This window comes from Pelodiscus sinensis, chromosome 5 (genome assembly GCF_049634645.1).
Source record: "Pelodiscus sinensis isolate JC-2024 chromosome 5, ASM4963464v1, whole genome shotgun sequence".
Lineage (NCBI taxonomy): Eukaryota > Metazoa > Chordata > Testudines > Trionychidae > Pelodiscus > Pelodiscus sinensis.
In genome coordinates this window covers 35,374,491-35,395,013 of record NC_134715.1, presented here as the reverse complement: position 1 = coordinate 35,395,013, position 20,523 = coordinate 35,374,491, and the positions used below count along the sequence as shown (strand labels likewise).

Here is a 20,523-nt window from a genome sequence, read left to right as displayed (position 1 = left end):
AGTCAGAGAAGAGTTTGACCAAGTCCGAGGCTCCAACACAGGGAACTGTAAAAAAAAGAGGGTGGTGGTAATTTTAAAGTGCCTCTGATGAAGTAGCAGAAGGGGCAATTCAACAGAACAGGGCACTGAAGCAGAGTCACCAAACTGGGAAAAGGGAGGAGACAATAATATAAATAAAAGGACCCCAGTGCCTAGAGAGAACCCAGCTGCCTGTAAAGAACATGTATCAGTTATTTGGGTTTTGGGTATTAATCAGGTCTCAAGAATAGTTCCTTCTTAAAGTTCCTTGAACATGACTTGTACCTGCAGCTTAGTTACCTTCACAATTTATATTTATTAACACAGCCTAGTCATATATGATGATTCTGGTCCCATAATTGTGGCATTCAAAACAACTGTTTCCATCTAGCTTGTGAGCCAAGAGTTCTAGCTTTTTGGACTGGTTATTCTTGTGAAAAGTGATCAAGGAAAAAACTGTCCTTCTCCATGGTTTATTCCTGAGGGGCAGAAGGGAAGATACATAAAGGTCTAAAAGTTGAACATTAGGTTAAATAGCATACTGTGATGTACTTTGAAAAAACACATAAAATACTAGATCATGTATAATAATGGTCAAAAATAATGTCCCAGCCAAAGGGTACAGTGAACATTTGGAGTCAGGAATCAAAGACCTTTGGGTACGTCTACACTGCATCCCTAGTTCGGACTAGGGATGCAAATGGAGACGACCAAAGTAGTTAATGAAGCGGGGATTTAAATATCCCATGCTTCATTAACATGATCTCGCCGGCGTGCTAGTTTGAATCACAGCTGATTCGAACCAGGAAGTGCGCGCTGGGATGCGTTAGTTCGGACTAAAGCCCTTAGTCCGAACTAACGTTACTCCTCAAAAAAAATGAGATGGTTGAGAAATACTGCTCATGCATGAAGTCAGACTAGAGTATTATAAATGGTTCCTCTGGCCTCATAGTCTATGAACCTATGTCAGAGAAATGCTGGGGAAGAGGAAAACAATGGGAAGAACAAGTAAAAAGAAACTAGGTACTCCTGCTTCATCTAAAACAATTATCCTTTCTGCCAGGTGCAGTCTGATTTATGCTTCTCTCAATCTCCAGAGGCCTTTTTGATCAATTAAACTTTTTTTTTTTAAATTGAATCTTGACTCTCTTTAATATTTTCCTAAAATTAAACTTTTTCATTTAACCAAAATCTATTTGCTGCTGGTAAAGGATGGTATTGGATTAGCAAATGTCCCTTGAGCTCATCCCTATATAAAGGGTTTCCATTCACAATATATAGGGCCCTACCAAATTCACAATTCATAGATTGTAATGACACTTTTAATGACTTCTGACATCCCTCTTGCTTTTTAAGACCAACTGGATGAAAAACACCGAGGCTATAGCTACACTACAAGGTTTTTGCACAAAACAGCTGTTTTTGCGCAAAAAGCTGGGGAGCGTCCACACCTCAAATGAGCTCTTGTGCAATTAAATGGTCAGTTAAACGGCAGAACAGAGGGCTTTTGCCGGTGTAGGTAAACCTACTTTTCTGAGGCATAACTGCTTTTAGTGCTACAGCTATTGTGCAAGAAGGCAAGTGTGGACACTCCAGAGGGGTTTTTGCACAACAACTGGCCTCCAGGGAAAAAAAATGGTGGCCGCTGGGCCACTCCGGCCAACCCAGTCAGAACTCTATTGTTCCTGTCTGCTAGCACCCTTTAAAGCCGCAGGCATCCTGCACAAGCCTTGTGGCTGCAAGTTTGCAGGAAGAAAGAGTGTTCACCATGCCACTCTGCTGCAGCCACAAATGGCCTCACGGCAAACTCCTCAGGATCCCCTTGGTCCTTCCAGCCACGGGAGTCACAGGACCGCATGTCCCCACCTGGAGCATGCCAGAAATAAAAACCCTCCTCAAATTGTGGTGCGAGAAGGACTCCCTCCAGGACCTCAGGGCCAAGCGCTGCAATGCTGTAATCTACTTCCGCATGGCTGCGTCCCTGGCGGAGCGAGGTCACCCTGCTGGGACATGGAACAAGTCCGGGCTAAGGTGAAGGAGCTCTGTCAGGGATACATGAACACCAGGGAGCGGAGAGGGGCGCATAGTGGCAGGACCCCAAACCTGCCCCTACTATAAGGAGCTTGACTACATCCTTGGGGGAAACCCTCTTCCCCCTCAATCGTGGTGGACTCCTGGCTGAAGCAGCCCATCCTCCAGCGCCTGGAGTCTGTCCCCGAGCTGGAGGAGATGGTGGGGCAGATCCAGCTGCCAACAGAGGAGGAGGAGGAGGACGATGATGATGATCAGGACATTGACACCGTCACCTTGTCCCAGGAGCCATTCTCTGCCAGCCTGGACATCTCCCAGACCTCTAAAGAGGCATAGGAGAGAACCTCAGGTACGTTGGCACACACAGACACACAGGGCGGGGGAGGTGGGTGCACAGGGGGCAAGGGGCACACTGTCGTGCCGGCTGCATGGTCCTTTGGCCACCTCGGGGTCCCTGTGACACAGGGCATGCTGTGCAGGCCACACATGGCCTTGCACCTGCTGCTCACAAAGGAGGGCGTAGCCTCAGGGAATGTGTGTGCAGGGTGGACTGACTGCCCCTCTTTCTTGTGTCTTCTCCACAGCCAGAGCAACCAGGATGGAGGGCCCAGCCACACCACTGCTGCAGCCACCACCCAGAGTTCAGACAAGCCGCAGACGAGCCAGGCCTGGGGAGGAACTGATGTGCCAGCACATCGGGGTGATGCGCGACATCCACGCCACCCTGTCACACTGGCTGAATGCTGACCTGGAGCGGCGGCAGCAAGTGTGAAGTGACCTGATGGTGCGCTGCAACACCCTGCTGGACGTTCTGTCCTGCCCGGGGGAACAGGCACCTGCTGCCGCTGCTCCCGCCTTCCACCCTCCTGCTCCCCCTCCTATCCCCATGGCCCACCCGTCTGCCTACCCTGCCATGCCTCTGTACCCTCCCTTCCCCATGACCATGGCTCCTCCTCCTGCCCCCCCCCCACTGATCCTGGCCCTGCTCCAGCCGCCCCTCCTGCCCCAGCACATTGAGGCCTCCAGAGCCGCCCAACCCCGACGACGTGCCCGCACACAAGGGGGCTCAGCTATCCGCCCCAGTACTCCTCCCAGTCCTCATCCCCCCTCCCACTTCACACAGCCCTCCTCCCCTGACCACCCTCATTTTTGTTAAATAAAAAAAGACTAATTTTGATTGAAAACCAAACAGGTGTGTTTATTGTGAGGCTGGGATAGAGGCAAGTGGAGGAAGTGAGAGGGGGAAGGGAGAAAGAAGGAAGGGTGGAGGCCCAGGGGAGATTTACAGTGGTTCCTGTGAGAATCTCTACCACAAGGCCTCCTGGATGTGCACCCCAGCCTCATGAGCCTGGCGGGTCACAGCTGTCCTGGGCTGCTCAAAGCTCCGGCCCTTGTGGGTGGCCTCTGCCACCCACGCCGGGAGGAAGGCCTCTCCCTTGTGCTCCACCAAGTTGTGGAGCACACAGCAGGCTACCCCCACCTCAGGATATTCTGCTTCCCAACATCCAGGCAGGTGAGGAGGCAGCAGAACCATCCTTTCAAATGCCCAAAGGTGCACTCTACATGGAGGCGGGATCTGTTCAGGTGGGCATTGAAAATGTTCTTTGTGCGATCCAGATGGCCAGTGTAGGGGCACATTAGCCAGGACATGAGTGCGTATGCAGCGTCCCCCGCTATGCACACTGGCATAGTCTGGTTGCCCACAGGGAACTCCTGTTGGGGTAAAAAGGTGCCCGCCTCCAGCTGGGCACACAGGCTGGAGATGCGGAAAACTCAGGCATTGTGAGCCCTACGTGACCGCCCCATATAAATGTTTCTGAAGTGGGCCCGGTGGTCCACCAGGGCCTGCAGGACTACAGAGAAGTAGTCTTTTCGGTTGACAAACTGGGCCACTCAATGTTCCGGGGCCCGGATGGGGACTTGCATGCCGTGGATTGCTTCCATGCAGCTGGGGAATCCCAGAACAGAAAGCCGCCCATGATGGAGCCCACGTCCTGGAGCTGGATGACTCTGTGCAGCAGCAGGGAGTTGATGGCCTGGAGGACCTGCAGAAGGAGAGACTGGAACACATATAACAGAGATTGAGAGAGGAGCTGTGTGCTCCCAGTGGGACGTGCCTGCCCCCCTCCCCGCAACCAGGCCAGTGTGAGGGTGAGAAGGCACTAGCCTGCAAGGCCAAGGCTTTCCCCCCACCCCTTTACAGTGTTGAGCCCCACCTGTCCTGAGGGTCCCCCTTACGCAACATTCCTCTCCCACATGCAGGGACTGCACCCTGTGATGTCCTTATCTGCATGAGGGGTTTTTGTGCGGTCCCCAAAGATCAAAGGGCAAACACAGCAGGCACTGCTGGAGGCTTAGCTTTGCCAAAGAGGCTAGCAAGCAGGCAGCAGAGAGAGAGAAGCAGCTGTCCAGGGGGTCCCTTTAAGCGTGCGTCTCTCGAGGGCTGCGGCAACAGTACTCAAGAGCAACTGGTGACCTCTAGCCCGGCTAATAGTGTGGACGCTCTCTTGTGCAAAAACGCCTCGCAAAATCAAGATGCTTTGATGTGTGGATGTGCTCTTGCGCAAGAAGCTTTTGTGCAAAAAATCTAGCACATCTTGCGCAAGAAGCCTGAAGTGTAGATGTAGCCTGAGGTATAGCATATCTTTTAGAAAGATATTCATTCTTGATTTCAAGAATTCAGGTGATCAAAAATCCACTGCATCCCTAAATAAATTGTTCCAGTGGTTAATTGCTCTCATTGTTAAAAATATGTGCCTTATGTAGAGTCATAACACTTTGACAAAAATATGTGCCTTATGTAGAGTCATAACACTTTGACATGCCTTCTAGACTATGAAGCCCTCCACCATCAGAAATCTTTCTCACATCTGGGGTATTAGGCAGTTATCACATCACGATTTAATCTTCTCTTTGATAAACTAAATATAATGAGCTGCTTTAGTCTCCCAATTGAATCATTCTTGTAGCTATTTTGTGAACCCTTTCCTATTTTTCAATCTTTTTTTGTGGTCACCAGTATAAGATACAATAATTTTACTAATGATTTCACCAATGCAGTATACAGTGATAATACCACCTTCCTAGTCTTGCTATTGATATTTCCTTATACTCCAAAGGATCACATGTGCTCTCTTAGGGCTTGTTTTCACTGTGCAGAAGATGGTCTACACTACAGGAAAATGCAGGACAATGTAGCACTTTAAAGACTAACAAGATGGTTTATTAGATGATGAGCTTTCATGGGCCAGACCCACTTCCTCAGATCAAATAGTGGAAGAAAATAGTCACGACCATATATACCAAAGGATACAATTAAAAAAATGAACACATATGAAAAGGACAAATCACATTTCAGAACAGGAGGGGGATGCGGGGGGGGGGGGGGGAGGAAGGGAGGTAAGTGTCTGAATAGTGATAGAGATGTAGCCGTGTTAGTCTGGGGTAGCTGAAGCAAAATGCAGGACAATGTAGCACTTTAAAGACTAAAAAGATGGTTTATTAGATGATGAGCTTTCGTGTGTGATGATATTAGAGGTGGGGAGAGTGGGATGTCTGTGAGCTAATGGTATTAGAGGTGATAATTGGGGAAGCTATCTGGTTAATTACCAATTATCCCCAATTATCACCTCTAATACCATTAGCTCACAGACATCCCACTCTCCCCACCTCTAATATCATCAATTCACAGACACTTACCTTACTTCCTCCCCTCTCCTCCCCCCCCCCCCCCCCCCCCCCCGCATCCCCCTCCTGTTCTGAAATGTGCTTTTCATATGTGTTCGTTTTTTTTAATTGTATCCTTTGGTATATATGGCTGTGACTATTTTCTTCCACTATTTGATCTGAGGAAGTGGGTCTGGCCCACAAAAGCTCATCATCTAATAAACCATCTTGTTTGTCTTTAAAGTGCTACATTGTCCTGCATTTTGCTTCAGCTACCCAGACTAACATGGCTACATTTCTATCACTACACTACAGGAGAAGGTCCAAGTAAGATTTGCAATTCCCACGGTCAATCTTCTGGAGTTCAATTTACCAGGTCTTAGCAAGGAGTAAGGGAAGCTGATTGAAGGATTTGCTCTGGTCTACTTCCTGCTGCAGAGATGGCACATAAACGCAAATTAAGGTTGACTCCAGCTACGTAATTAATGTAGCTGGAGTTTCATATCTTAATTTGACCTTCCTCTGTAGTGTAGACCTGGCCTTAGTGACAATACTGCTCCAGTATCTCACATTACATTAGTTTTCTACCATCACCCTCTGATTGACAATAATGTTAAAATCTAATCCTACTAATCAAACCGCACCTCTGCACCATCATCTAGGCTGTCAGTATTGTGCCCTCTGAAGGATCAGAGGCTACATCATGGGCAGCGGGTATGCTAGGCAAGGGAAGGCATTGCCTTCCCAAACTGATAGCCTGGCCTTGCCTACACTCCACCCCTAGAATGCCTCCCCGTCTCCTGGGGCCAGGGAGGTTGGGGCTGCATGCTCCACCTCCCCGTGGTGCTGGGGGGCAAGGCAACTTGGCTCCTGCAGGAGGGCAGGGCCTGGGCAGAAGGAATGGGGCTGGAGGCAGCTGCTTTTGCCCACCACCCATGGGCTACATCTCCCAAATGTTAAAGTGCCCTCACAATCTTGCCATCCCTACACATGCTGAGAGCACGAGCAAATCCTCAACGGGAAAAACCAAAACAACCCAAAGGGATGGTTTCAAAATGAGCTTTAAACAACAGAGAGTCCATCTCCCTGCCTAACTGGAGCCTGCGGGGGGGGGGGGGGATGTTTCCCAGCTCCCCCCCACCACGCCCAGCCTCAGGGGCACAGACTCCCCGGAGTCCAGGCGCTGGGGCTGGAAGAAAACACTAACTAGCGCCACCCTGCCGCTTCTTCAAGTTCTCCCCCCCCCCCCGCGCTCCCGAGGGCTGCAGCGCCGCACTGCAAGGGCAGGACCGGGCAGCTCCCCTCTGTCTGCCCTTCCCCGCGCGCTGCAGGGAGGTGCGGGCGGCGGCTTCGGGGCCGTCACTGCGCCTGCTCGGCCTCCGCTCTCGGGCATGCGCCTGCGCGCGGGAGCGTGGCCCGAGCCGGGCTGCGGGCGGCGGCGCGTGCCCGCGGCGGCTCCCGGCGCTCGCGCTCGCCGTGTTAGACGTGGCAGTTCCCTGGGCGGCCGCGAGCGCAGAGGAGCCGGGAGCCTCGCGCCGGAGCCAGCTGCGGTGTGAGCGGCCCCGCGCGTGCGAGCCACAGAGACACCACGGGGGCGGGGGGCTGCACGCCGCGCGCAGGTAATGGCAACCCGGGGCAGCCGTGGGGAGCAGGGTGCGCGGCCGGCCGGCCGGCACGCACCGCTAGCGGGGAGTGCATCCTATCTACTGCCTGGGAAGGGGCAGCGGGGCCGGGCCGCCCTGTATGCACAGCGCTGGTGGGGGGCCTGCAGGGTGGTGCACTACCCATGTGTACAGCTTGAGGGGTGCGGCGAGAGGGGGCACCCTGAATGCACAGCTGTGGGGATTTGGTAGTGCAGCCTATATACACATCATTGGAGGACAGCCGGAGGTGCGACTTATATAAGCTTCACTGGAAAGTTGGGGAGGGAATGGAATAATACATTTAATATAATAAATATACATGGGGTACATAAGGTTTATACAGCACTGGAGACCTGGGAGAGTAGTTCATCCTATATATGTATAGTGCTGGGAGTTGTTCTATACATACAGAGTTGGGCATACTTGCATGATGTATGCACAGAATTGGGGAGCAGCAGTGGAATGCATCTTATACACACATCCCAGAGTGAGAGGTGTGCTGGAGAGGGATGGGATGTACATGGGATTGGGTAGTAGTGCCATCAGGGGAGCATGCACCTTATAGGCACAAAACTAGGGGGGAGCCCATGTTGAGGGGTGTGTGTGTGTGTGTATATATATATCTATATCTATATATCATACATGCATAACTCAGGTGGGGGAGGAGTGTGTCTCATACTCAGCACTATTAAGGGGAAGCAGGAAGGTGCATTCTGTACACAGTATAGTAATGAGATGATGAAGAAGAATGGCATTGCTGTAGTGTTACAATAGTACTGTGTTGTAATAGTATTTGTTATATTGAAATAATAAATGTTTGCAGTCTTAATAAATTAGGAGGGAATTTTAAATGTACCCTTCCACAACTCCTTACAAGATGAATCAACTCTAATTAAATAGATTTTTACATACATGCTATCTTCAAGGCTTTTAGCTTGGACAGCTTTCTTGGGAGGGGTATAGTACAATTTTAGCATTTAATTATCTAAGTTAGTTTTTAAGATGCTAGGGACAGAGACCCTCTCTAGCTTTATGCTTTTTACAACATCAAACACCACTAGCACTTAAATCATGAAAATAATAACCAATTCCCTTGCATTGGTGTGAGGGTGTTTTATGTTATATTTACACATCCCTGATCTTACAACTTCACCTTTGTGGATTGGTCTTTGTGCTTTTGCAGAGCCACATTGATTTCAGTGGAATTCTGTATGGGCACAGCAGTTATACTGAATGAACTTAACTGCGGGATTGCAAGGTAGCTGACTGGTAATATCATTTGAATTAAATGGTGTTAGGGAGTGTGTGGGTTTGGGAGGGAGGTAGTGGCTTGGAACAGGCTTCACTATGTGTTCTGTATTTATATCTCTGGATGAGGGGGTCTTTATTATGATAATGTGAAGTAGAATATAGGAGCTGGCATTATGTGTGTTTGAGAGTCCCTCTCCTTCTTACACACAATCTCTGTTTTTAATACGTGTGGGAAGTTTGACGTGGCAGGTTTTTTTTTTTTTTTTTTTTTCCTTTCTTTCTGTGGTTGAGAAGTGGAGGAAGTCGTTTCCCCTGGATACTGTCTAAAAAGGCTACTGAAACATCCTCAGAGTGAACATCTTTCCCTCCTTACGTACTGTGCTTTAGTGCTGACTGTTAGGTAAATCTATGTGAGAGTGACCAAAGCTCATGTTGCCACGTCTCTCTCTGCTGTAGGGAAAAAAAAAAAAAAGTACTACCGGCAGTAACAAAGCACCCTCTAGGCTTTCTCTTTTTCCAAGCCTTACCCTAGTAAGTAAAAACAAATGACAGCTCTATCATCTTATTTGTTTGCAGTTGCTTATCAGTCAACAAAAATATATAAACAATTAGGGAGTTTTATGTATGAAACTGTGGTTAGCTCTGGAGGACAGGGTGTAAAGAGCTTTGGGACGTGTTCCCTTTTCAGTCACTGATTTCTTGTCTAAATTGGAAGGACACTTAGGCAACATTTTCCAGGAATGTCCACTAATTTGAGGTGCCACCTTTTTTTTATTATTATTATTTGATGTGTGCACAACTTAAGGCCCTGTCAAGAAGTGATGAGTACTTCCTGATTTCCCCCGGAGCTTTGAATGTTCAGTGTCTCTGAACAATCAGTCGCTTATTGGTTACCAAAAATCAGTTAATTTTTTTGTTCAAATTTTGACTTTAATCTTTCTGGTTTGATTTCTTCACTATGCAAAAAGGGATAAAGATAATGACCTAACAAAGCTGGGCAAGTAAATCATTTTAATGTCAGTAAAACATTTTCATTTATCATAATGAAAGGTTCCATGTAAATGCAAAGTACAGTTTGCACCTCCCTGGTCCAGCGCCCTCAGGACCTGAGTGGAGATGAGCCAGGGGAGGTCAATACACCCCTTATGCCTGCCTTGCTCCCAAGGCTGGGGCTCCCTACCCTGCTGCTTAGATCCACTAGCAGTGGCCCGGTTGGGGGTCCCTGCACTGCTGCCCACCACTTCCATCTGAGGTTCCTAGCCAGGACTACCTGACCGCTGCCGGACCTGCCACTGCCAGAGATTCCCTGGGGTTCCCCAGCCTGGGGCCACCCGACTGAAGCTATCTCTGTTGCCGCCAGGAAATTCCCTGGGGTTCCCTGGCCAAGACTTCTGGGCTCCTTCCTGGCCCTGCTGTCACCGGGGATTCCTGAGCTGGGGGCAAATGGCCATTTTGGCCCTGCTGCTACTGGAGGTTAGCTGGGATTTCCCAGCTACCATGTAGCCCCAGTGATGCCGGAGATTCCTCGACCAGGGCAGAGACTTCCTGGCCACCACCTGGTCCTGCTGGCATCGGGGCCTTCAGCCGGGGCTCCCCAGTCCTGTGTTCTCCTGGCTGGCTCCCACTCCCAGCCTCTGGGGCTCTTTGGTCCAGCGACATTTGTGGTCCTGCTGGACTGCGTATATTGCCGGACCAGAGTATTCCTGATTTGGGAGGTTCAACCTGTATTGCCATGAAATGTGGCAGTCGAGCTCATTACTGCCGTATATGTAAAAGTTGATAATACTCATCTTTAATGGTTAGCCCTACCCAGGGGAAAAGCACTGTTAAGTATGCTTGTAAATAAGACCTTCCTGTAAACAGATACCCAAAGAGCTAGGACAGGCGAGATCCAGTCTTAAAACACAATGAAATAAAATTCCTGGCATCAGAAGGTTTGAAGACTGAAGTCACGTGTGTGTTGGCTTTTGTTTCTCCTCAAATAAAGCACTAGTAAAAGGGGAGCAGGAGAAGGCAAGAGTGGTAGCTATAGTAGCTCTGTGGCTAGATGCTGGCAGTACCCTGGAAGGGGAGGCAGTTTTTTGTCTGTTGAAACACTTACGCATTTACTAGAAGGATCCATGTTGTGGTGACGTTGAACAGGTTTGTCAGGCCTGGGCAAGCAATGGAAAACAAATTTGAGTTTGCCAGGGAGTAAAAAAGCAGAAAGATAAAGGTAGTTGGTTGGCTGGCTGGGGGCTTTAAAGGCTAATTGGAGAGAGCCAGTGCAAGCCACCACCAGGTGTGAATATGAACCTGGGGTGGGTTAGGAAGCAGGTCTCTTGTACCCTGTAATTGTGTTCTCTGAGCCTCCCATGCCTCACTGTCCATCCTGCCTTGCTGTGACCAGAGGTTGGCTGGGAAGTCTGTGAGGAGCAAAGCTGGGTAGCAGGGAGTCAGACTGAGCAATTGGGGTAGAAAGGCCCTGTCAGATAAGTGAAACAACTGGTGATTGACTTACCTGCCACCTTCTCTTGGAGTACTAAAAATGGCTGCAGCAAGGGCCGTGAATAACTTTTTCTTCTGCTCAAATCTGAAAACGGGTCAAAGCCTGAGATGTGGTGATAATGCAAATGGGCGAGCTTCAGGATTTACATAATTATAGAGATGAATTCACCTCTGTGTGGTAGGCTCTTTGCCTCAGCTAAATAAGCATGAAAGGGACTTGACTCTTCCCTCACTACTTGGATGGGAATGTGACTGGTTCAGGAGGCTCGCTGGACAGTTGGCTCTATGCCTCCCTCCTCTTCTGCAAGACACCATTGGTGCAGGGGATGTATTGGGTTAGGAAGGGTAGTCATTGGAGTGGTTCTACCACTTTCTGGTTCTGTCTTTCTTACCCTTCTTATGTATCCTGTGGCATCCGTGGTGTTTGGGAAGTGAACCCACAGTCTGTTTTTTGGGGGAGCAAATGAAGCCTGTTCTGTCTCCTTCCAAATAGAATCATTTAAGGCATTTTCTACCACTGAGATCGGTCCCCAAAAAACAAATCCTAACTCTGTCATCTTTTTTCCAGAGGACCAAGTGACTATGTCCAGATAAACTAAGTGACTTGTTCAAATTCACACAGTCAGGCTGTGGAAGAGATGGGAACAAATTTGTTCTCTTGACTTCCAGGTTGCAGTTGTGTCGAGGAGTCCATTTCATCCCTTTTAGTAACACAAATGAGAGTCTTGTAGGATGCTATAAGTTGGAGTTGATGGAAATCTTTCCTTTACAGGCTCATCAGGAAGACTCCCATTTGGAATGAGAATAGTATTGGAATGAGTCAACAAGGTTATGTTGCCACGCCTCCCTATTCCCAATCCCAACCGGGTATTGGAGGTTTTTCTACAGGCTTTGGTGCACCCACTTCTTCGCCTCTTTATGGGCATTATGGCGACACAAACCCCTCGTACTCAGCACCTCCATCAGGTAAGGCAATAGTAATGTGTAGCATATGTTTGGGGCCTGAGTTTTATTTGTATTGAATCTCATGTAATCACTTACCCCAGTGAAGAATGCTCCATTTTGATTTGGCGGTGTTTTATACTAACATTGCACTTGTGCAGAGCAAGAAAGAATCAGACATTCTTACGCTGCATGTGAATTTTGATTTGCAGGGAACAGGTAGTAGTGTTTGTGTTTGGATACCACAGTACAGTAAAACTCCATTGGTCCAGCATCCAATGATCCGGCACTTCTGATGGTCCAGCACCATCGGGAACCTGGAAGTGCTCGGGGCAGCCGGACAATTGGAGCCGCTCTGCGCCCTGCTTCCCCGATTCAGCCGCTGCTGAAACTGCCCAGCAGCTGAATCAGGGAAGCCGGGGGCAGAGTCGCTGGGGTGCTGCGAGGTTGGTCCCGTAGCGCCGCCCTTCGGGGCTGCGGGACCAACCCAGCAGCACCCCAGCTGCTCTGCCCCAGGTGCCCCGATTCAGCCGCTGCTGAAACTGACCAGCGGCTGATTCCGGGAAGCCCGGGGCAGAGCAGCTCTGCCCGGGCTTCCTGGAGTTAGCCGCTGATCAGTTTCAGCAGCGGCTAACTTGGGGACGCCTGGGACAGAGCAGCTGGGGTGCTGCCAGGTTGGTCCTGCAGCGCCGAGGGGCGGTGCTACGGGACCAACCGGGCAGCACCCTGACTGCTCTGCCGCAGGCATCCCCGATTCAGCCGCTGCTGAAACTGACGAGCAGCGACTGAATTGGGGTCGCCTGGGGCAGAGCCAGACTATTGGAAGGGGGGGCTATGAAGTGACATCGCCCCCACCCCACCCCAGACCCCTCATAGCCCCCCCCTTCTGATAGTCCAGCATATTTGATAATCCAACACCCCCTGGGTCCTAAAGGTGCCGGATTATCGGAAGTTTACTGTAATATGACATTGCTTAATTTGAACAGACAAAAAGGGTTCCATTTCTTTTCTGAAAACAGAGAGAACTGTTTTCTGAGTTAATCTCTGTTGATGGGAGATGCCCACTTCAGCAGAAAACAACTCATTTCTGTAGGACCAGTAATTGATTAAAAAAATGAACAGGATTCTAACCAGAATCTTGACTCCGACCATACAGTTAGTATTGTACAGTTGAGATTCTTTTTTTCACTGGTGTGGTTAGTTGAAAAGAGGAAAATGTAAGCCAGCTATCTCTGATCATATAGGAGCCAATTGTCTCCTAATAGGGAAAATAACCTGGCAAGTTTTAATAGGCTGGGTGGGAAGTTGCACTGTATCTCAGCATGATGATTAATACACTGTAATTGACAAACATCAGAAAAAGCAAGCAGGACAAACGCCTAGGTGAAGCGAATATTTTTACTTGCACATATGTCATCGTACAAAATTAAAAAGAAATTGCCAAACTGAGGCTTCAGATTTTTTAAAGTAAAGCATGCATTTGAACTTAACATAGGGCGGACACTGATCTTGGTCATTTTTTTTGCAATGGCACCTTATATAAGAACTGATTCTCCACTCACTGACTTGTGTAAATAAGGTATAATTTCAACGATGTTAAGGGAGTATACCCGAGAGAAGAATCAGGGCACTAGCTTTTAACCAAAGAGTCAGACTTCAGAAAGGAGGTAGAAAGACCTAACACGTTGTTGGGCAAGATACTGAGTCTGCAAAGGGAAATGACAGAAGTTTCGGCCAGTATCACAGATGCACGTAGAGCACTTAGTGAAATATTAAAGGTGTTGGAGCAGTTCAAATTATTTATAGCAAGTGGATAAGAGAGGACTATAAGAAGATGAAAACTTAGATTAAGCTTTACATTTCTCAGATGTTGGGCAGGATCAGCAGCTTAGTAGAAGACTGATGACTACACTTTGTTGAACAGCCTATCTACTTTTCTTGCTCTAATGGAAGAAGAGTCCGGAACAAATTCAGCCTAGAGGGAGGAGCCAGAACACTCTGTCAAATACAGTGCAACCTTTATTCCAAGACTGAGTTTGGCCAAGATATCCTAAATGAAATAGAAGAGCCTCTAGAAATTTGAAGTTTGTTTTATTTGGAAAGTTCAGAAAGGAAAGTACCAAAGTTAATAGCCATGCAAACTTCAAGGAAAGTTAACCTAAACAAATCCAAGAGACATGGATAGGAACATTAGTTGCATTATTGGTCACTATAAATTGTAATCTCTGTACAGTTGGTCAGCAGTCTGGATTTCTCAATGTTTAAGTTGAGAACTGGTACTATAGGAATACTGGTTAGAGGTGAGGAGGTATTCTTATGATAAGCCTGTGTTGTCAAGCACTTTTGAAAAACACCATCTTACTTATTGAGGAAAACCAAAGCTTAATTATCAGTGTTTCTTTTTTCTTACTAAGAAGCTTAGTGAAGAGGAAGGTGCAAATTTCCAGGTAAGATTTCAATATAAAGTTGCTCAGGTTCTCTCTTACACTAATTTGGAGGCTCTCTTTCCTAGTTATTTTTTTTTCTCATCTTCCCCTTCTTGCTTTTTCTGCCCTACTATTTTTTCACATAAGGATCCATTTCACCTTCCTACTGTTTTCCTCTGCTTTAGTACACACTATTTTTCCTTCTTCTCTTCGTCCCATTTTTCTCCTTTGTTCCATTGTATTAATCTTGGTGCAAGAACCTGCTACAGCTTATCATGAAGGGTAATGTGAGGGCATGGAGTGAAATGAAGCAACATAGACAGACAATGAGAGGGAAGTTTGAGATGAGGATAGGGATGGGAATGGGTAACCAGTTGCCTAGTAAGTATCACCCTTATCAGGTACTGGTTAACTGGTAATTAGGAACAGCCTCCTCTCCCCTTTTCCCTTCATCCACGGCCTGCTGTGGTCAGAGGGCTGCTTGTATCCTGCAGAGGACAGGATCTGGCCATCCAGGCATGGGAACAGGGGTAGGAGGGAGCAGGAGCTGGAGTCCAGTCCAACCAGGCTGGAGGTGTCCCCTATGGGATCCTGATTAATCAGTTAAGTGGTTAAACTTAAGGTTTAACCAGTTAACTGGGATTTTACAAACCTAGTTGTGGAGAGGCCTGGGATCTGCCAGAGAGGAGGTATTTAGATGGGGGTTAGAGAAATAGTTAAAAAGAGGCGGCACTAACATAAAAATTACTGAGCAAGCTGTTTCAGGGGAAACTGAACCTTGAAGGGCGGCATGTAAGGAGCTTTGCTGCAAGGGACATAAAGCGTATGACTAGTGAGGTTAGCCACTGGGACACTGATAAGGGGATACAGTTTGGGTACCTGGAAAAAGGGGGGGCAGCCCTCCAGTTTGAGGAGCTGCCGTTTGTGGGTGAATCTGTTGGAAAGAGGTCTTATTGTTGTGCCAAAGTAAAGGAGACTCATTAACCAGAGAGAGATGAAGGGGATGCTGGAGACAAAGCTGGACTTTGCAGTAGAGGAGAGGAGCCGTTGGGGTGGCACAGCATGTTGTTGAAAAAGCTTTTTATTCTGCTGGTAACTTACAATTTATTTTTCTTAGCAGGTATTTAATGTTACCTTATTTTTATATTCTGTTTGTTCCAGTCAAATTTTTGGATTTACCTTCTTTAATAAAGTCGAAAATTTAACTTTAACGCCCTAGCCTAACTGGGACTGCACCATCTCTTTGTTAATGTGTGCTAACAAGCACAGAATATAAACTAGCATCCTTGAAATCAATAAAGGAAGGGAAATGTTGAAAGAGAGGCTGGTGAGAAGAAAGGAATAAATGATAAGCATTGTTGATGGATTTTTTTTTTTTAATTTCTGTGGCTGGCTCTGAATTCATCTAATCTTGCCTCTTGCTATCAAAACTTTCATTTGTACATATCCTGATGGTTATGTTCCAGTGAATCACCATTTAATGTGGGAATTTGCACTTTTACATTTATTATAAATGTATTTGAATGTGACTTATTTTAGGTATGTTGAAAGGTACTGTGCCTTTTGGGTCCTCTGCTCCTGTTGGATCGCCACCTCCTGGGACCCACCATCACAGCCAGACTAATCTCCAGAATGGCCCCCGTTCCAGTGGACATCAGCCACACAGGTGATCATCAAGAAATAACATAACTTTCAGATAACTTTCAGAGGAGGGCTGGAGCAGCATACCATCCGTTGGGGGCAGAAGGCTGCTCTAGTCTCGCAGGGGTCCCACCATAGACAGGAGCTGCTATGGCAATATGTTTAGCCAGTTATCCAATTAAATGAGATTTTACATCTCTAATTGAAGCATGGACTGCTGTTATCTTCAGACATTTCTGACCCATCTAATTTGGGAACTGTTTAGTATTCCAGCTTTTAAGTGTGTTGAAAGTATATTTTGGGTTGCAAGTTGCTTTGAAATGGTTAGCCAGTCTCCAAGGGATAGGAGAAGGGAGAGATGGTCCAAGAAGGAGTAGGTCAATTTAAAAGTTACTTAGGAACTATTCTTTTATTTCCAATGTCTGTTTCGAATAATTTTTAAGGTGGAAACATAGATTGTTCTTTAAAAAAATCTGTATTGGTACAAAATGTTACAATTAAAAGCTTTATTCACTGGTACACATTAATAAGCTGTTAGTGCTGAGTTATTGGAATATTTAGTTGATAGAAGGCAATTGGCTTTTGTCCTTTTTCTTGTAGTATATCTATGGTGGGTACCAATAGACTTCTAATATTTATGTTTGTATAAATAGTACATTCTGCTTTTCAGAAGAACAAGTCAGACAGAGCAGCTGTTTCAAATGAATGTTATGCTCTGGAATAGCTATTAGGGGTTAGAAGTATAAACCTGATTCACTGGGGGAAAACACAGATCTTTGAGTTCCTGGATCAAGTAACTATCTAATGTAGACTGAGGAATAATTTGTACCATGTGTTTCATACAACCTTTACGTAGGAATATTCCCTGAGTAGAGAACCACCTATGACCTTTTTTCTGTGTCTGATTAGAAGTATAAAAATAGAAAGTGAAACAGCACTTAGAAAAGCTTTAGTATTATTACACTTCTTTTTGTCTCCTCTACTTGGAGGAGACAAAGGCAACAAACAGGTGTGAGGAATACCATCTGTTATAGAAGTTACAGAAGATTAATGTATCTTTCTTAGTCAAGTTTTCTTGTAACTATAACCACTTGGTTCTTTATATAATGATGAATGCATGTCATCAGTTGCCAGTGAATTGAGGTTAGAAGCTTGTGCGTGTCTATGCATCAATATTTCGTTTTCCTGCTTAGCAGTTTTTTTAAGCCAACTTCCAACATCACGGACAAAACTCAACAGGGCGCACTAAAGATGTGTCATAATGATGCTCTGTCCAATTCTTGGAGACTGATGGCTGCCTTTTCTTGGTGTAATTCCCATGATTTCTTTTGTAGAGGAAGGATGATGTTTAGTGAGCTTTGATAGCTATTTATGCAAAAGCTAGAGTGAAGAGGAAGGGTTACAGGATGGGGTAGAAAAAGAAGAGAATGAAAGGAAATAGGGAAAGGAGAAAATGAAGATGGCAGAAGAGGGATAAGCAGAGAATGTGGAGGAAGATAATGACAAGGTATGAAGACAATGGAGAAAGTTAACCACAGAGTGGTTCAGTTTCATAATTCGTATTTTGTATAGTTATAAAAAAATATGTATGTAGCTGCCTTAAAACCTAAAATAGCTTGAATAAAATTGCTTTCATGGAGTAAGAAAAGAATTGCATAGTAAGTTTCTAAATTTATAATCGTAACTATGTTTGGTTGCATTTCCTTTATTTAATTTGGTGCTTCTAGCAGCAGTATCTTAGCCATCAGATAGTCAAACTACTAATGTATTTGTTTTCAGTTGTCATCCAGATATATTTGTGAATGGTTTATTTTAAATTAAAATATATTTTATATGTTCCATTTAGATATCAAAATTAGGAAGCTTCAATTATTCCTAGTAATGTTAAAGAATTTAGAGACACCAGCTCATATTGGATCCCCATTGCTTTATGCCTAAACATTTCAGTAAGAGACAGTCCCTGCTCTGAGCTGCTTGCTGCCTAAATAGGCAAGATAGACAAAGAATGGGAGGGGAGCCACGAGCACTGAGTAGAGTAGCAAGGTGACTGACCTAATGTCACACAGCAGGTCAGTGGAGATGTCAGGACTAGAATTTAACTCTTCTGATAACTGCTGTAGGCTATGTACCATATCTTTATCCTATCCCTATGTACTGCGTATGTTCTCACATTAGAAGGAATTGGTAGTTTAGTTCAGGCTATCCCTAGAACAGAATGGCAAGAAAACAAAGTTATTCCTTTTAAAGGAAAGAGGGGTCCCTCTTTGTTCACAAGTGAATTATGGTCAGAACAGTATAGAAGTCTTTCCGCTGGTGGTGGTCAAACAGGTCAACATTCTAGCCTTACCCCTTCCCCCCCCGCTCCCCCAAAATTAAGAAAATATGTAGTAGGAAAAAGGGCTTGTGGGTAGGGTGGTCTACTATTTCCCTCTCTGAACGTTACTAGAGTTGTATTTCTTTCCTGTACCCCACCCCTTTTCCTGCCTTCAATACCTTCTCTTTCCTCCAGATTCTCTTCTCTTTTGGCTTCTGCCACAGATGCATGGAGAACACCACCCACTGTTTCCCCACATGCTGTTCCTCCTTCCTTCCTCCACATACAGAGATTCTTCAATTGTCTCCCCAAAATCCCCTCCCACCCACCCTGAGAGATGCCAGCTAAGACTGACCCCTTGTCCTCATAGATGGAGAATGGGTCAGATGATTTGACATTAGGGTTCAGAATTTCAAAAGCACTTCTTAAAGTGCACCAGCAAAATCATACACACACAGGCTCCCTTCACATTTAATCACTTCTATTAAGCTATTGTGTGTGCGCAAATGAATACTTGCTCTCTTTATAGGCACATAGCTGTGTGCACACTTCATTTCTATTGTAACAAAAATATACTTTGTCTAGGGACAACCAGAGGTGATTCCTTTGTAACTTTGGCCCTTATAGTCAGCAGTTTCAGAATCATGTGTGAGGATAAATTAGACTGAGTTGTGATTGGCTCAGCTGAAATGATTTCTTTTTATATAACAAATTAATTTCTCTTCTCAGGTTTCAAGGCCCTTCACCTCCTAACAATGCATCACCTTCCTATCCCCCGTATTGCCCTCAGTTACAGCCATCCTACCCAAATACTGCGTCCTCTTCATCCACAGCACAACTGGCTAATCAACTCAGCACTCTGCAGATGAATAACTATGGTAATGATTGGTTACCATTTATCTGTTTTCTTTGGCTAAAATATGGTGAAAGAGCAAAGAGTTTATTTTGATATTTTAATATTGTTAAATAGGTCAAAAGTAAGATCTGTACAGATTGTACCTCCAAAATCTGGCACACTCTGGTCTGGTATCATCCGTGGTCCGGTAAGACCATGGATGCTCCTGGGGCAGAGAGCCTGGGAGCCTAAGGACAGGAAAGCCAGCTGGGTGGGGCATCAGGGTCGGCAGTCCAGCTGGGGGCAGCACAGGACCAGGGCTGCAGCCCTTCAGCAGCCTCCAGCAGCCCTCGGGAGAGCGGGCCTGAGGTTGGATCCCCACAGGAGCACGGGGCTAGAGTCCCCTCAGCACCCTAGGAGCCCTGGGCCAGGGCTGGAGCCCCGCCTCTGGCTGCACTGGGTTGGGGTTGGGGCTGCTGCAGCTGCATGGGGCTGGAGCTGAGGTCAGAGCCCCATGGCTTCCGCCCCTGGCTGCATGGTCGGGGTTGGAGCCCCAGCCCTGTGGCTGCCCCCAGCTGCGCAGGGCCGGAGCCCCACCCTCGCAGCTGCTCCTGGCTGCGTGGCACCGGAGTCCCGTGGCAGGAACCGGCACTTGTGCCACCCAGGTAGCCAGCAATAGCTGGGGAAAAAAACAGCCCAGCCAGGTTGAGGGGTAGAGTGAGGCAGGGTTGCCTGCTGGGGCATCCTGTCAGCTGCAGGCGATGTGCTTGGAGCCAGTGGCAGGACACCTCTCCTGGTTTGGCAAGTTCACTCATTCGGGACTGGTCAGGTCGTGACTATGCTGGACCATGGTCTCTTTGAGACCACCCTGTGTTGAACATTTTTACTTACCTAAAAACTTAAATTCATCCCAGTGTACTGTGAGTACAAATGCACAGTGGTGTTATACCATCTTTCCACACGGCTAGATTTGGTCCATCATTTTTATGATACTTCTGTGAAATGTTTCAGATGAGGCAAAAAGAATTGATTTGTGTTACAGATAATAGTGGTCCTTGAGAAAGAGATTGTGAAGGGTTTTTTTTTTTTTAAACCATTCTCCTGTCTTTTAAGCATAGACATTATATACTCCTTAGTCTATTGAAGGTATGAGTTTTATACTGCTCTGTCTTTTTCCTGCTTAAAATGCCTTTTCTTTTGTAGCTTAGCAGTCTACCAGAATATTAGTGTAAAATTTTAGGGACTAGATCAACAGCTAATCTAAATTGG

General features: G+C 46.6%; 1 protein-coding gene across 1 annotated transcript in view; it reads left to right on the top strand.

Annotated features, from left to right (window-relative positions):
* Positions 1-7,154: 7,154 nt before the first annotated feature.
* Positions 7,155-20,523, top strand: part of SEC24D (SEC24 homolog D, COPII component) — a 100,834-nt gene continuing 87,465 nt past the window's right edge. Inside the window, exons 1-4 of the mRNA XM_006112609.2 lie at positions 7,155-7,334; positions 11,869-12,062; positions 16,004-16,130; positions 19,149-19,297. Of these exons, the coding sequence (XP_006112671.2) occupies positions 11,912-12,062; positions 16,004-16,130; positions 19,149-19,297 (427 nt within the window). The 5' untranslated portion in view covers positions 7,155-7,334; positions 11,869-11,911. The remainder of the gene's footprint in view (positions 7,335-11,868; positions 12,063-16,003; positions 16,131-19,148; positions 19,298-20,523) is intronic.